Source organism: Rhineura floridana, chromosome 11 (genome assembly GCF_030035675.1).
Source record: "Rhineura floridana isolate rRhiFlo1 chromosome 11, rRhiFlo1.hap2, whole genome shotgun sequence".
Classification (NCBI taxonomy): Eukaryota; Metazoa; Chordata; class Lepidosauria; order Squamata; family Rhineuridae; genus Rhineura; species Rhineura floridana.
The window spans coordinates 21,335,567-21,351,728 of record NC_084490.1 but is presented as its reverse complement, the minus strand read 5'-3'; the positions used below and the strand labels follow the sequence as shown (position 1 = coordinate 21,351,728).

General features: G+C 45.1%; 1 protein-coding gene across 1 annotated transcript; it reads right to left on the bottom strand.

The window, feature by feature from the left end:
* Positions 1-630: 630 nt before the first annotated feature.
* TMEM86B (transmembrane protein 86B) lies at positions 631-11,387 on the bottom strand. Its single transcript, XM_061590414.1, has 3 exons — positions 11,337-11,387; positions 6,476-6,728; positions 631-1,266 (listed from the first exon to the last, which is right to left on the bottom strand). Exons 1-3 carry the CDS (start codon positions 11,385-11,387, stop codon positions 869-871), a joined length of 702 nt encoding a protein of 233 aa, XP_061446398.1. The 3' UTR covers positions 631-868.
* Positions 11,388-16,162: the final 4,775 nt, after the last annotated feature.

Below are 16,162 nucleotides of genomic sequence, written 5' to 3'. Positions count from 1 at the left end.
ATCTGGGCCAAAATGGTTCCGGACCCAATATAGTCCAGTCCACCCCTCATCCCCTTCTGATGCTAGACCACTCTCATACCACACAGTGGACAAGCTGAGCTTTATTTGGGCACGGTTGGGGGGGTGAGGAAGTGTAAGCAGCATTTATACTTCAAGGCAGGGGTGGAGAACCTCAAATGTGGGACCGAAAGCAGCCTCCCAGGTCTCTCACCAGACCATAAGCCCACTCCCTAGATTGCAGTCCACACACCAGTCTCATTCCACACTATGCTCGTGTTTTTGCCTGGCTAGATTCCCCCCCCGAACTGTGAACCCCTCGTTTGCCTGGATGGAGAGGGGTGGGGTGTGTGTGTGTGTGTGTGCACACATACACAGGACCTTCCAAATTTTGTGTGGCTGGATTGGAATGTAACCTACTGTTCAAAGGTAAGTCCCCTGCACTGCCCCACCCACTTTTGCCTCTGGCTCCACCCACCACTGCTAGGCAGCCCAAAGAGATTGCCCAGGAGGGAATGATGGAGCCCTTGGGCTGAAAAATATTCCCCACTCTTTTAAAGGAATCTAGAAACTGGTGGGTCGCTTCTTTATTACTACCTCCAACAGCATGCAGCAAAAGAGATCACAGGAGGCATATGTGTGTAGGTGCGACACAGCATACGGAGTGGCTGTTGGAATGGTCTGGAATAAAGCACAACTGAAAGATCTCTGCAAGGAATCCAGAAAAGTGCCTGTCTGCCAGAGCTGCTTAGCTTCTTTGGGGGAAGTGAAGGGCAAGTTGAACCTGAGAGCGAAGGAGTCAAGAGGCAGGATTCTTGTGGTCTTCTCTCTGCACAAAATGTTCCATGTGACAACAGCCCAACTCCTGTGTTCAGTTCTCTTTCTGGGAGATCTTATGAGAGGCCACAGACACTGCAATCAAGACCTGGGCAGCGAAGTAGGTGGTCATGATCAGGATGCGGGCATGAGGCACCGTGGAGCAGAACTGATTAAGGGCAACAAACAGATCCGAGACTATGAAAATCACGCCTCCAACCAAAGAGCTCAGCTGACGTTCCGGACGAGACATTGCGCGCCAGGCCATGCTGCCGATTATGGCCATATAGGCTGCCACAGCATGGACATCGATGCCCTCCAAGCAGGGGAGCAGAAGGATGGTGTATATCGCAGCCATAGACCCCAGAGTCATGAGGAAGATGAGAGGCCGAAAGGGACGCAGGCCAAAGGCTGAGATGTAGGAGATATGGCACACAGCAAAGGCAGCTGCCCCTGCAAAGGGAGGAAAAATACACACAGAGATAAGAGGCCCCAGCCAGGGTTCAAATCCCCACTCAGCCTTGGAAGCTCACTGGGTGACCTTGGGCCAGTCACAGTCTCTCGCCTAACATACCTGGCAGGATAATATATATATATAGAAAGAGCCACATGCACTACCTTGAGCTCCTTGGAGGAAAGGTGGGATATAAATATAACAATGATAATAAATGTGGCTAAAAGTGCTTCCATGAAGGGTGACTAGGGTTGCCAGGTTCATGGCCTGAGACTGATCATGTATCTTTAGGAGAAGAGAAGGTCAGCCAAGTGCAGGTGTTCTTGCAACACTGTAATGGGAAAAACCACAAGGTGGAATTCTCCCTTCTCCCCGCACAACTTTTAAAGATACAGAAGACCTCTTGGAGGCCGGGCCTGGCAACCCTAGGGGTGACCTATGAAAACAGAGAATCTAGGAAGCACTGCTTAATATGGAGAGAGGGAAGAACTATGTATGTCACCTTGAGCTCCTATGTGGAAAGGTGGAATAAACACTGTTGACTGGCAAGATGTGCCCCCCCTCCCGAAGTAGCTTTAGTCAACCTGTGGGGCCCAGGCCCAGTTCCCGCCACCAATTGCTTGATTGCTGAATTAAAATTGAAAAGAAAAAAGGCAACATGGGAAAAGTGTGTGTGTTTCCGCCTTGTAAATAAGCCTGTAAAAGTTAGTGGCTTGCAAAAAAAAAAAAAGGCTTACTGGCCTGATGGGGACTGCGGCAGAGCTCTGTCTCTCTTATAGCAGCTTGCTGCATTTCCATGCTGGGGATGGAAGAAGGGGGCTGCTCTCCTCTGGCCCTTTCCTTGCTTTCTGACCTGAGTGCAGAGGCGGAACAGAGCACTCCTACCTCTCCTCTGCCAGCCAGCCCACTCACCTGAATGCTATTCCTTTTCGCCTATAGCTACCAGGCTAGTACTTAAATACAAGTCCAGAGTATTTCATATGAATGTTACCGTCTTGCCATCTTGATGCACAGTCTGATTAGACAAACCAATCTGCCTCTTGAGGGGGATTTTTCTACAAGTGCATTTCATTCCACAATGTTTATTTCCCCCAGCCTAGAGAGAGAAATGACTAATGTGTGTGATGTGTGTGTGTGTGAGACATAAGAGGCCTATACATTAGGAACAATGGATGGTATGGGAAAGTGGGGAGATTCCTTGCACACACACCTCCCTGTCCCATAATTCTAGAAATCAGGGCACCCAATGCAATTGACTGGCAGGCTGCTGATTCAGGAGAGAGATCACCCAATGCATTTTTCAAAGTGTCAAATTTAACAAAGGGGAAAAAAGGAAAAGGGAAAGAAATGCATAATTAGTCTGTGGAATTCCCTTCCACAAGATGGGATGATGGCCATCAGCCCAGGCCATTTTGTTGCCTCAGGTAAAGGACAAGATGTACAGAGAGCATCCTACACCATGTACAGTAGGGCCCCACTCATACAGCGGGTCACGTTCCGGACCCCTACTGTAAAGCGAAAACTGCTGTAAAGCGGAACTCATTGAATAAAATGGCGTGTGATGCCTGAAAACCGCCGTAAAAGTGGAACAAGCACCATATGAGTGGGGCTTTAGTCTAATTGCGTCTAACTGAGACCGCTGTATTAGCGAAGTGCTGTATTAGCGAAGCGCTGTATTAGCGAAGCGCTGTATTAGCGAAGCGCTGTAAAGCGGGACCCTACTGTACAAAAACAAACTGGACAGACAACACAGCATGACTTCAACACTAGGGAAAGGGGAGAAATTAAATTCAGTTCACATTTAAAGGGGAATCTACCTAATTCACACTTTCCAAAACAATACACAAACGGAAAGGTAGCCATTCTTTGAAATGTGCACTTCTCTGAAATTTGCAATGCATATGCTAGGGCAAAGCATGCATATGGAAAGCTGCTTCTCGGTGCTGATTAGCCACAATGGCCAAAAAGACTGCCCGTGGTGGGGAGGGGGCCCCCTCTTTCCTTCAGGTCCCGCTTATGGGCTTCCCAGAGACATCTGGTCTGCCCACTGGACACTAGACTGGATGGATGTAACGTCTCAAATAATAGGAGAAAAGTAGGGGGAAGTTAATTAAATCCATAAGCCCCACACCTCAATCTCCTCCAAATTTAGTTAAATCATGCCTCACCTGTAGACTTCATTTTTTAGAAGTTGCTATGATGATGACAATGATTTAAACTTGTCTCAGTATGGAGTCAGCCCATTGGTCTCACGTAGCTCAGCACTGTTTACACACTGACTGCAAGGCTTGGGACAGGGATCTCTCCCAGCCTTACCTGGAGACGCTGGGGTTCAAACCTGGGACCTTCTGCATTCAAAGCAGATGCTCTACCACTGCATAATAAGAATTGTGGAATGCTAAGAGCCCTCCATGCCGTCGCAGATGGTGCGATGGAGCTGCACTGCATACCTGACTTCTCTCCAGCTGCAGGCCAGGACAAAGAGCAGGAGGGGTGAGGTGGCCCTGAGGTTGTTGTGGTGCACACTGGTGGCGGCAGCAGTGGGTTGGATATGCCAGTGTATGGGCACTGTGCTGACCTTGCTGCTGCCTCCTCCTTCCCTTCTCTGTCCCAGTATGCAGCAGTGACTTGGCCAGAGAGAGGCCAGGGAACTGGGGCAATCCACTGTGCTATCTGCTACTGACTTCATACTTCGTGTCAATCCTCAAGTCAGGATTTCCTAAGATCTGATGCATCCATTTACCTGGGACATGAATTAGATTTTTATATCCATTTGATGCGCTACCATCAGCCAGCACAGGCCCCATAATAAAAATGTCCCCAGATCTTCCCAAACGAAAGTTACAATCCAACATGCAGGAGTTTCTTTTTGACCTTCCAAAGGAAACGATGGTGGCAGTTGTGATGTGTGTGTTGCTGGTGCCCTCATGTGGTGAGAGGTGGTATCTGACATGTCAGAGCAGACAAATGAATCCAAACTTGCAGACTGGTCTGCCTTTATATACAACTGCAGCAGTCGAGGTATATTTTAAACTGCTGGTCACATATTTTTTTCAAATTTGAGCTGTGTTTATGTACACTGCTTTGTTTCTTGTGATGATTTTAATTCCTGCTGTTGTTGGTTGTCCCTGTTGCTTTTGCCAGTGTTGCTTTAATTTGTTGTTATACTGTTTTACTGTGGCTTACTGTACAGTAGGGCCCCATTCATACGGCAAGTTACGTTCCAGACCCCCGCCTAAAAGCGAAACCCACCCCAAAGCAGAACTCTGTCAATAAAATGGCACCCGATGCCTGAAAAACACAGTAAAAGCAGAAGAAGCGCCGTATGAGTGGGGCCTTACTCTAATTGAAAGCCACCGTATTAGTGGAACGCTGAAAAGTGGGCCACCGAAAAGTGGGGCCCTACTGTACTGTTAGCTGCCATGGATTGTCTTCGATAACTATGGCAGGATATATATTTTTAAAAAATAAATAGCGTAGGCCAATTATCATGGCCGGCCCTACCATTAGGCAGAGTGAGACAGTAGATGTTAGGAGGTAGGGAACAATAGCATGGCGCTGGGGAACAGATCTCGATATGCCACACACTGTCCTGTCTCTCTAAATTAGCCTGCTGACTGCAGCTATGACAGAGGACACTGTCAGTCTTATAGGCCCTTGTGGGTGGGTGTGGGGTATCACTGCCATCTTGTACTTTGGCTCAGGCAGCAAAATGTCTTGGACTGGTCCTCACAATTATATATTTTCTGCAGTGTGGAGCAAGTAATAGAATCAATCCCTTTCACTGTGAACTCAAATGGTGTGCGTCAGTAAGGTTAGAGCAAAACAACAAGGCCATTAAGAAACAAGGAGGAGGTGTGAGCATGCTTAGGGGAACCCTTAGATGTGCAAAAGTAAATAAATAAATAAAAAATAAAAACCCAAGGGAGTAAACCCCCCAAAAATTGCCCAATGAAGACTAAATATGTTCAACAGCTGCTGGCTAGTTCATACGTGGCACTAATCCAACCTACAGTTTTGTGCGAACGAGCTAGCATGCTGGTGCACAGAGGAAAAAATTGCAGCAGCTTTGCTCCCCCCTACTTATGCTGCTGTGCTACTGGGAGTGAAGCCATGGTTTGACTTAGTGTTACATCTGAACCCAGGCTTGTGGTTTGTCTTGCTCCAAAAGCAAAAAACAAACTGCGACCAAGGTTTGCTATGATGAAGAAGTGAAGTGGTTGCGATTTTCTCTCTGCGCACCAGCACTCTTGATCTTCACACTAAGCCTTAGTTTTTTGTAACATTACATAAGGCCACAGCTGCGCAAAAAATGGAAGGGCGTGGAATGCCTTGCTTCAGCCTCTGAAAGCTTATAATATTCTAGAGGAGGACATGGCTGAAATCCTAATAGGAGCACTCCTGGTACGGGTGGTAATACACTGCAACATTTTGTTGCAGGTGCTGCTGGTTAAACCTTAAATAGCCAACAGATAAAGTTGTTAAAAGTGTGTCTCGGTTTTCATCTGTGAAATGCTGTTGGACATGGTATCCTACCAGGGCAGGGAGGGACACAATTTTCCTATTTTGGCCCCAATTCCAACCCACAATCTCAAGTCCTGGGTTTTGTATCTACCCCCTTTTCCCATGAGAAATAGATTCTAATGATTCTTAAAGAGATGTTATTCTTTAAACATCCAATCACAACCTTAGCATTCCTCTTCCTCCTTCCATCTCTCCTCTAAACTACCAAATCCTGCTCAGGACAAACTTCTTAAAAGACTTCCTCTTTCCCTACAGACCGTCTCCGGTGTTAAGATCAGAAGAGGGGGACCTCTTGGTAGTTCCACCATCCTCAGAAGTTCATGGGGTTGTGGCTTGGGAGAGGACATTCCCTGTGGCAGCTCCTAGGCTGTGGAATTTCCTCCCCACAGTGATGCGTCTGGTACTTTCATTGTATAGTTTCCGTAGTATGCTGAAGACACACCTCTTTACCCCGTCCTTTGACACCGGAGATATGTGCTTTCGGGGCCCACTCCATTCCTGTGAACGTAATTAGTTTTAAACTGGTTTTAATACTAAATTTTAAATTGTGACCTGCGCTGGGTTACGGGTGGGTAAGAAATCTGATAAATAATGATAGTAAAAGAATAACATACAAACAGATAGTTAACATAATACAACCCAGGGTTCTTCCCCAGCTCTGTCCAGGTCCCTCAAACCCCATACCTAGAAAGAAAAGTTCTGACCACACCAAGCAGATGTCCCCCACTGCCGAGAACAGCAGGCCTCGAAAAATGCGGCGGATGTACGGTGTCCAGACGCCAACACTGTAGGAGTAGGAGGCCACGAAGGCGGCCAGGGAAAGAACTGGGAGGCACTTGACGACAGCACTCAGCACGGTGGTCTCAGGAAGCCAGAGGATGAAGTACAAAGCGCAAAAGAGGATAAAAGGCAGCAGCTTATAGAGCAGGCTCCTTGTCTAAGGATGCAACATGAAAAGACAGGGTTGACAGGGAGACAGAGACTAAGCCACCACCACCCAACCTTTTTGGGCCTAGGGCCATATTTGGGATCTAAGAAACTGTAGTGGATACCACAAATTTTCCACTTCACAGACAAAAAGCTGGGCGATGCTCAGAAACTCCACCCAGGCAAAACACCTCCACCCCCCAAAAAACAAATGAAACACAGGTTAAAAAGTAGGCACCCCCTCCCCTGAAAAAGCAGTAAACTCACCAAACTGCAACAACAAAAAAGCCAACAGCCTTCATGTTTTTGAAAAACTGGGAGTGCCAGATGGCCTTGTTGGGTGCCAAGGGGTGATAGGTCTGAGAATGCCGTGGTGCCCACACATGCTATGTTGGGGACTTCAGGATTAAACATTGCTGCTTCCTTATGGGGAGGGCATCAACCGTTGTGTGCAAAAAGTGAGGCCTAAAGCAATGCCATGGTTACCACACAGGGTTGTAGTCATGGGGGTGAGGTGGGAAAGTTGTGGCGGCTTACTCCCCTGAGGTAAGATTTTAGGCCCCTCCTTAAATATATTCAGCTTTCATTAAAAACAAGAGCAAGTCTTCAAACCTTTTCATGCAGGCTGCATGATTCCTACTAACAACAAATTTGAGGAGACCAGTGCCTATCAGACTGGAAGCAAATCGGGGCTATCCAAGGATAAAGGAACATTTTCCACATATTCAGGTTTATTCATTCCACTTGCAGAAGCCAACTGGATTAGCAGCCGAATCTTACTTCAGCATGGGTGACAGGCTAGCATTTTCCATTGAGCTTGAGGCAGCAGGCCAGATTAGAGGCCCCAGGACAGGCCATGTGACCAAAGAGCAGATGGCTGGGGGGGGCAGTTTCAAGAGGAATAGCTGGGGGCTGCTGCCTTTTAGCACTGTCCATCTGGGGCGGTTGCCTCACTCAGCCTAATAGCAGGGCCGGCCCTGACTATGGGTGTGTGTGAGAATACATTACAACATTTTGTGACAGGTCTCGTTTGTTCTACTCAGTCATTTACTAAGAAATAAGCTTACTCTCACCTTCCTGTATTCTAGCCAGTAAGTGCAAAGGGACCGGAATAACTGAAAAGTGCTATGCCCTTCTATTTCAATCTTACAAAATTAGATGTTGCATTAATGTTCAATACAATTCAATAACTTTAGATGAATTAGGCCTCTGTAGATTGCATTTGACTAAGCCATACTCAGATTCAGACCCTTTGATATAAAAAGGCATCGTCTTCTGTTCCATTCAGTATCCATCACGTACAGCACCGTTTCCATTCTGCTGCAGTTTGGGTTCAGCAAAAGACATCATTCAGTTTGCTATGGCCAAATTTAATAACATAATTATACTATTTTTATGTTCATTTGAATGGTGAGGGAAGAACATCAGTAACATACTGGAGAAAAAATATGACAACAGAGTGCAGACTGGAGAAGAAAGGATGACAGCAAATACTGTTTTTGCCTCCCTGATTTCCATTCCTGTTTGCAGACAGTCACTCACATAACTTCCAGCCCCGTTTCCCATATCCACATAATTCTCCAACATCCCTAGCTCTGTGTATGACTTAATCAGAGAAATACAGAGGTTTGTATGTTCTTTTTGTTCTTCAATGATTCCGCACCCTCTTAGCTCCTCATCCACCCACCTCACTACAACATTTTGGGATATAGGCCAGATGCTACTGCCCTATGGTACTGGTGCTTTTCATTCTCAAGAAATTGCTTCCATGTTGACTTTGCAAAGAATTCTGGGGCATGTTTTAGGGCCCAATTCATGAAGAAGGTTGGCCAGCTCTGTGAAGTCACCCTGCATGAACTGAAAGCACACCCTAGGCTATGATGACACACCCAGCACTCCTGAGTGGCTGCATATTTTAAGAGAGGGTAACTAGTGTGGTGTAGTGGCTAAGGTGTTGGACTACTACCTGGGAGACGAGGGTTCAAATCCCCACATAGCTATGAAGCTCACTGGGTGACCTAGGGCCAGTCATTGCCTCTCGGCCTCATGAAAACCGTATTCATAGGGTCGCCATAAGTTGGAATTGACTTGAAGGCAGTACATCTACATCTAACTAGGGAGAGGCAAACTTTCTGAGTTGCTTATCAGCTGTTACTGATCTTCTCATTAGAGTTTGTCATAACGTAGTTTGAAAATAGCTTTAAAAAAAAATCCAATAGGGAACGACATCAACAGCAGAAAGCCCAAAGCCAACTCATTTTGATAATATCAGTGCCTGATATCAACTGATATCATTATAGAATTTATGTTCATTAGCATCGCTTTGCATTGCAATCACTTGGTGGAGCTTGAACATGCTGATGGAAGAGCGAGATAAATAAAACCAAGCTATACAAAAGAAAAGTGAAAAACCTAGTAGTGAGCCAAATGAAGCTGAAGTTTGCTACTGTTATGCATGACGTGGAGAAAGTGGCTGACCCAACTCCTTTCATTCTGATAGGCTCCAATCAGCAGGAAAGGTCAAGGAAGCATTTTAGAAGACTCATCTCGGTGGCTAACACACTACTCTTTTATGCTGATTGGCTTATAGGACACTGGAGACATAGCGACCCAGCTAGGAACCTGCTCCCCAAAAGGTAAGGGGTCCAAGACCCCCTGAGACCCAAATAGCCACACCCTTGGTTGGGTGTGGCAGAATGAAGAAAATGCGCTGAAAAGAAAGGTAGGGGGGAAAGGGAGCAGCATGTGGTGTGGAGGGAACCACTCAAGTGGAGTGACTTGGGAGCTGACTAGAGGCCAACGGCAAGGCAATATTACACTCCTCGGTTCCAGGCAGCTCCACTGCAGACCAGGAGCCCTGCACCCAATCCTCTGCACTGCACAGCATGCACATATTTAAGGGGCACAACCCCTGCATCCTATTAGTGAAAGTAAGGCTTCCACAGTCACCATCTCTGACTAACCTTTCTCACAGAGTTGTTGAGATGAGAAAGGAAAAGGAAGAACCATGTACATTGCGTTGAACCCCTTGGAGGGCAGGATGAAAAAAATAGTAAGGATTTGGAGCTCTGTGGCTTACAGCCTCAGATCCATTACTCTTTTTTTTTACACTCTCTTTCTCCAGGAGCTCAAGGCAGTGCATCTGATTCCTCCCTTTTCTCTTATCATTACAACAGGCTGTGGGTCACCAAAGCCACATTCACACATGCATTTATTCCACTGTTGTTCTACTTTAAACAGTTATGGCTTCCCACAAAGAATGGGAAGTGAGAATGTGGACTAGATGGACCTTTGGCTTGATTCAGCACAACTGCCCTTATAGTCAAATGGATTCCAACTCCCTCCCCAGGGCCAGCACCAGGCATGACTGGGCCCTTGGACACCAGCCTGCCCTGTGCCCACAGCGCCTGCCCACACCTACTGCTCCCGCAGCAGTAAATGCTGGCCTCACTGCGCACGCATGCCTACCTTCAACCAAGATGCCAGCCAAGGCTTCCCTAAGGGGCTCATGCCTCCGCCACCATCTTGGTTGATGGCATGCATGCGCTTTACACTTCAGCCTTAAAAGGTTTCCACAGTTGCTTACCAAGACCAGTAATGTCATAGTCAGTAAAAAAAATATGTAAGTTTTAAAACCAAGCATCTCTTTTCTACACACTTCTTACCATTGTCACTTTGCACATAAGTTAACACAAACTTTAACAAGAAAAGTCTAACCTATTCAGATTATATGTAGCTAAACTTTTGTTTCCCACAGAACACAAGTCATTTTCTATCCTCAAACTTCCACACTTTTCATATATATCAAACAAATGTCTTGACAGGACCAGAAACCTGTTTATGTAGTGACTACCTTTTTTGAAAGCCTTCTTGGTTAATGTAATTTGAATTTGATTAATACATGCCACATATGTAAGAATGTTATCTAAATTAATCAATAGGACAGTTCAGAAAAATATGTTTAGGATGGCAATTTTAGCATGACATATACTGTTATTTTGCTTTCAGAGATCTTAACATGTGGGACACAGCTTGCCCATCTAGAAATATATTTTGCCCCTTCTGTGCTCTCCCCCCATTTTTTCCTGGGGCTGTCACTGTTACATAGGGTTGCGCTTGAATAACTGGATTCTGCATAAAGATGAGTACCTTAGAATAAACCTGCATGCAAAGCTAGGCTTTGAGTGCAGTAGGAGTTTTGTTCAGATTCGTCCTGTTTAAAAAACAAAGGGAGCCAGGACTCCTGGGTTCTCCATGAAGGAGAAGTATGCAGCAAAGGAAATAAAAAACTCCTGTGTTACCTGAGGAGAAGACATCAACCGATTGCTCAGGGGAACGGGAGCAAAAGACTGTTAGTCCATCTAGCTTAGCATTGTCTATACTGACTGATAGAAGTGCTCCATAGTTCCAGGCAAGGGGCATTTTCCAGCCCCACCTGAAGATGCCAGGGTTTGAACCTGGGACCTTGGACGTGCAAAGCATGTGCTCTACCACAGAGCTAAAGGCCCCTCCCCTGGGTTTCTAGTAGACTCGTATAACTATGAAGGAGCCTTGTCCCCCCACCAGTGCCTCAGTTCCCCCTCCCTCCATTACGACAGTTACACAGACCGACCCTTACATTGGCTGCCACCTTTCTCCTGTAGTGGGCATCTACCTCCAGGATATCCATGGCCTTTCTTAGTGTTGGTAACACACACAGCCTGATCTTAAAGCAGATGCTGGTCACTGCCACACCTTGCATGAATGTGGACTTTCATCTCTCCCAGGGTACAAGGGCCCGGGCTGATAAGACAGCAATCAATACCCGTCATCCTATCCCTGCTTGGTACCAGGCTGTCAAGAATGAATCTGACTCCAGCAGAGCTAGGAGAGACTCTACATCCTCTCTATAGCCCAACCAGTGCCCAAAGGCAGCACCACCATCCACCATCACTTCCTGGTAGAGCACCCAATATTAGGTAATACAGTACTTCATGTAATCACTAATAGGCAAAAAACCTTGTGGTTTAAAAACATACCTATAGCCCACAGATATTTCTATCAAACTTTAAAAAGCGGGGAAATTGGGCAGCTATAGTGAATGCACCAGGGGAGCAGGAGAACTGATCTCCTCTCTGAGATATTGGACTGCCCTACAAATTTGTTAAAATGCAAACACAATTTGGGTTGGTCTTTCACAGTCCAATCCACTTCCTGTGTAGCTTGGAAGAATTTGATAACATGTGCCTCTGAGCATCCACACCAGGCCTTTATTTCACTTTGGACAGTCATGGCTTCTCTCAAAGAATCCTGGGTAGTTAGTGAAGGGTGCTGAGAGTTGCTAGGAGACGCTCCCCTCACAGACCTTCAATCAGAGTGGCTGACTGTTAAACCAGTCTGGCCAATCCCAGCAGCTGTGAGTCTGGCTTTTAGAACACTGACAGTTGGTTCTTACTTTGCATGCCCGACGTTATCATAGGGTTCCAGCCAAAATTTGTTAAATTAATTAAAAATCAGCCAGGGATTTTTTTTAACTTTTAAACTGCAGAAGATGAAGGTCAGAGTATGGGGCAAGGTCAGTATTAGGATTACAGGTACTCTGTGAACACGGCTGATTTTTAATGAATTTCAACAGATTATGAGAACTCAGAGAAAAAAGTCCAAAAGGGTTCTGGGTTTCCCCCCCTCTTTTTACACTTTGAACTCTTGATTCTCTCTGACTGTTTTGTGTATCGCCATGAAAATTGAGAGGGTTGTTAAGCAAGTGTTTGAGTTGAGGACTATAAATTTTGTAAGGTTTTGTTTTGAAATGAACTTATGGAAAGCAGCAGAATGGCATGGGGGTATTTTCAATTTAACATTCAGGAATGTGAAAAATCCACACTGACTGTAGTATACAGCCACTCTCGTGGCTGTATAATATTCTATAGCAACAGTTACGACCTTGTTTTTCCCTTCAAAATGACTCAGATAACTTTTATTGGTATATAAATACTGAAAATAAAATGTCTTTATACGAGGCCAGCAGTGGGCATAGCGCTCTATCAGAAGGGTTAACCAACACCTTGGACAGCTCCTTGAAAGTTTGAACTAAAACCCAGAGTGGATTCCACTGCCACTTTGACATGGAGCCACCAGCTGCCACTGCCCATCAGCATCAGCCAACATGATCAACACTAAAATATTGTGGGAGTTGGGAGTCCATCTGGAGAGTACCACATTGGCTGCCCTTGCTCTACAGCACTGGAAACAAAAATGCAAGACAACAGACCTCTGTCCCCTTGAGGAACATACACTCTAAAACAGGAACATAGGAAGGTGCTTTATACTGAGTCAAGACCGCTGGTCCATCTACCGGACTGGCAATGGTTCTCCAGGATTTTGGGCAGATGCTTTTCACAGCCCTTCCTGGAGATGCTGAGAATTTAACTTGAGATCTTCTGCATGCCAGGCAAGTGTTCTGCCACTGAGCTTCAGTCCTTCCCAATGGTTCACTTGCACAACAAAAATGCCTACTCTAGTCTATTGTCAAGGCCTGATGGTCACACCCAGATTCTTGTGCCTTGAAAATTTTGCACAGGAGAAGATACTAATCTAGATGTTCTCTTTAAAGCAGATAGACTTGTACTGATGATGTAGCTCTTCTGGACCTTTTACATTAAGGAATTTCTAAACTGCATTTTAATTTTGTTAAGGTTTGTTTAGATTGCATAATTAAAGCTGTGATCCTATACTCACATGGGAGTTAAGTATTATTGAACTCAATGAGGCTTCTATGCAATACCATGGTTCATAGATTTCCTGGGAGAATCACGTCTAAAACGTAGACCTAATTTCTCCAAAACAACCCCTTCACTGCTTTTTGAAACCATTCACACATTGAGCCCGCAGAACATTTAATAAGATAAAAGAAACCTCTCTTTGAAAATCAAGGCTTTCCCATGTACTGTCAGTATAGTCCCTTTGAAGTTGTCGCTGGAATATAAATAAAACAAATTACAGTGAAGGTGCCTGACAAAACCAGACAGATCACTTAAAACAGGGTGAGGCACTTTTAAGGTTCTGTGCTTCCAATATTTAACAGGGCGGGGTGCATTAGTTTTATGATGAATGAAAAATTGTACCAAATTGAGTTCCACTTTAATAAATTATGAAACAAGCACTATGAGTAATGAATAGGTTTGTTTTTCTTGTCTCATTTGTCATTAACTCATTCATGAATTTGGGCTTAACCTTTGACTGGCAGCAGCAACTGGTTTATTTCCCCAGATTGGGGGGGGGGGATGGCATCTACCTGTGTAGGCGTGTACAGCCCCTCCCTGTATTTTGTGATGGCTGCCATTTCCACACACCCCAAATGCCTAGGACAGCCTTCCACTATCTAATGCCTTCCAAATATTGCTGAACTTTAACTCATCATCCCTAACTATTGGCCATGCTGACTGGGACTGATGGGCTGGAGTCCAACACCTAGAGGTCCACAGTTTCTCCTCCCTTGATTTAAAACTCTCAGATGTACATTGGGTCAGTCCTTCTCTTTCTTTGAGCTTCTATACACTTTCTGCTGGTTCAAGAAGTGGTGTAGCTGTACTTGTCAAGGATAGCTAACTTTGAGTTAAAGTTGGTCAAGCTAAAATGGTTCAACCAGAGGGAATTCTGGGAGCTTGTTGATCCCTGGGACACTCTGCTGGAGAAGTCCAAGGTTTCAGTGCCAGAGAGGCAATTTGCAAATGTCAAGAAGATGCAACTGAACCTTATTTGTTATCTCTTATCTGCTTCCTGAGATCAAAGTCAGGGAGAGTGGGTATTGCAGATCAGGACCCCTGGGTGGGACTGTGCCACCCCCTTTATTTATTTATTTATTTATTTATTTATGAGATTTGTTAGACGCCCATCTGGCAGAGGTTAATCTGCCACTCTGGGCAACTTACAACCAAACACAAGTACATTCCATATAGACATAATCAAAATCCTAAAAATTAAAAGCTTAAACATTTAAACCCCCCTTATCTTCAAAGGAGGTGATTATGGAAGGGGCGCCTGGGATGGCTAATTGGCCCCCTCCCTGTTGCCAGCTAAATCCCATAAAAATGAAGGGTGATCCTTCAGTTATTTGTTCCCGTTCCCGTTTCCTAATTCCAGTTATGTGGACCTGCCTGACAATGCCGTTTGGGAACCAGACATTACTGAAGCAAGCGACCTAGCTAGGTTATGCAGAGGTTTGTTGTTTTCTTTTGTCTGTTTGAATCTCTCACTATTGTTATGCCAATGTATCTCTTGTTAGCCCAGTTGAGGGCAACTAGCTTTTAAGGAAACAGATGCTGCTCTCTTTTTGTATATACCTTTCTTTTCTTTTAAATAAACTACCCTTTTATTACTGGTGTGTATTGCTTGGGGCTAAGGACTCTAAATTCAGTCCTTGATCTTTAATGTGGGTTAATGCTCTAGAGCAGAAGGAGTAACAATAGGTCTGCTCTAGGATCTCAATTAGTACTCTCAGGTCCCCTTCCTCATGGTAGGGAACTAAAAAGAGGGGTGGTGGCAGTTCTACTATAAAACTAATCCAGGAAAAGGGAGAGTTTGCTTGGGAAGCAGTGGCCCAAGGGAATTAGGACTGTTCTCAGAAGCAAATAACCCCGTTGGGGTGCTGAGGTCAAGGGACCCCTGGGGGTCAATCTTTGACAGTACTGACCTTTAGGGTTGGATCCCAACTTAGGCCACAATCCTAACCCCCACTGAATTTAATGGAATTTGCTTCTGTGTAGGTATGGATTGTGCTGTTAAGTCACAGTTAGAGCAAACACATTGAAATCAATGGGTTGTTTCATTGGGTCTACTCAAAACATGACTGGCAACAATTGTAATCCCACTTACGTGGGAGTAAGTGGGGTTAGGATCACAGCCTAAATTTATCTAGATTCAACCACTAGCCCAGTTTTTTGTTTTTTTTTAGGTCATGGCCAATATGAAATTATGTGCAGTAGTCAAATTCCTTGGTCCGTTGACTTGCAGAATCAACTTGTGGTGTCTGATTTTTATTTTAGTGGGATGACTTTGCAAAGGTGTCGTCTTATAATTAGCCCACCACCTGTAGCACGATCCAGCCATAAGAACTCTTGTCCAGCTATCCTCTCATTTAATGCTTCAAGTAACTAGACATGTATAGATTTGCACTATTACTCAGAAGTAAATCCTATTGATTCCAACAGTGTTCATTACTAGGTTAGTGGATATAGGATGCCTGAAAGTAAGCTGAGTGGACTTAATATGGCTTACTTCTGAGTAGACCTATAGGACTGCACATTAAATTGGCGAAATTTTAATATATATGGGTGGGGTAGGTCAAACATATGGAACCTCTGGATGGTGAAAGATCAAGTGAACCAAGCCCTTCCCCAAATTTCAAAGGAGGCCTCTGCTTTACAGGTTAGCATAACACAATACCTAATTACTACAGTTTATATC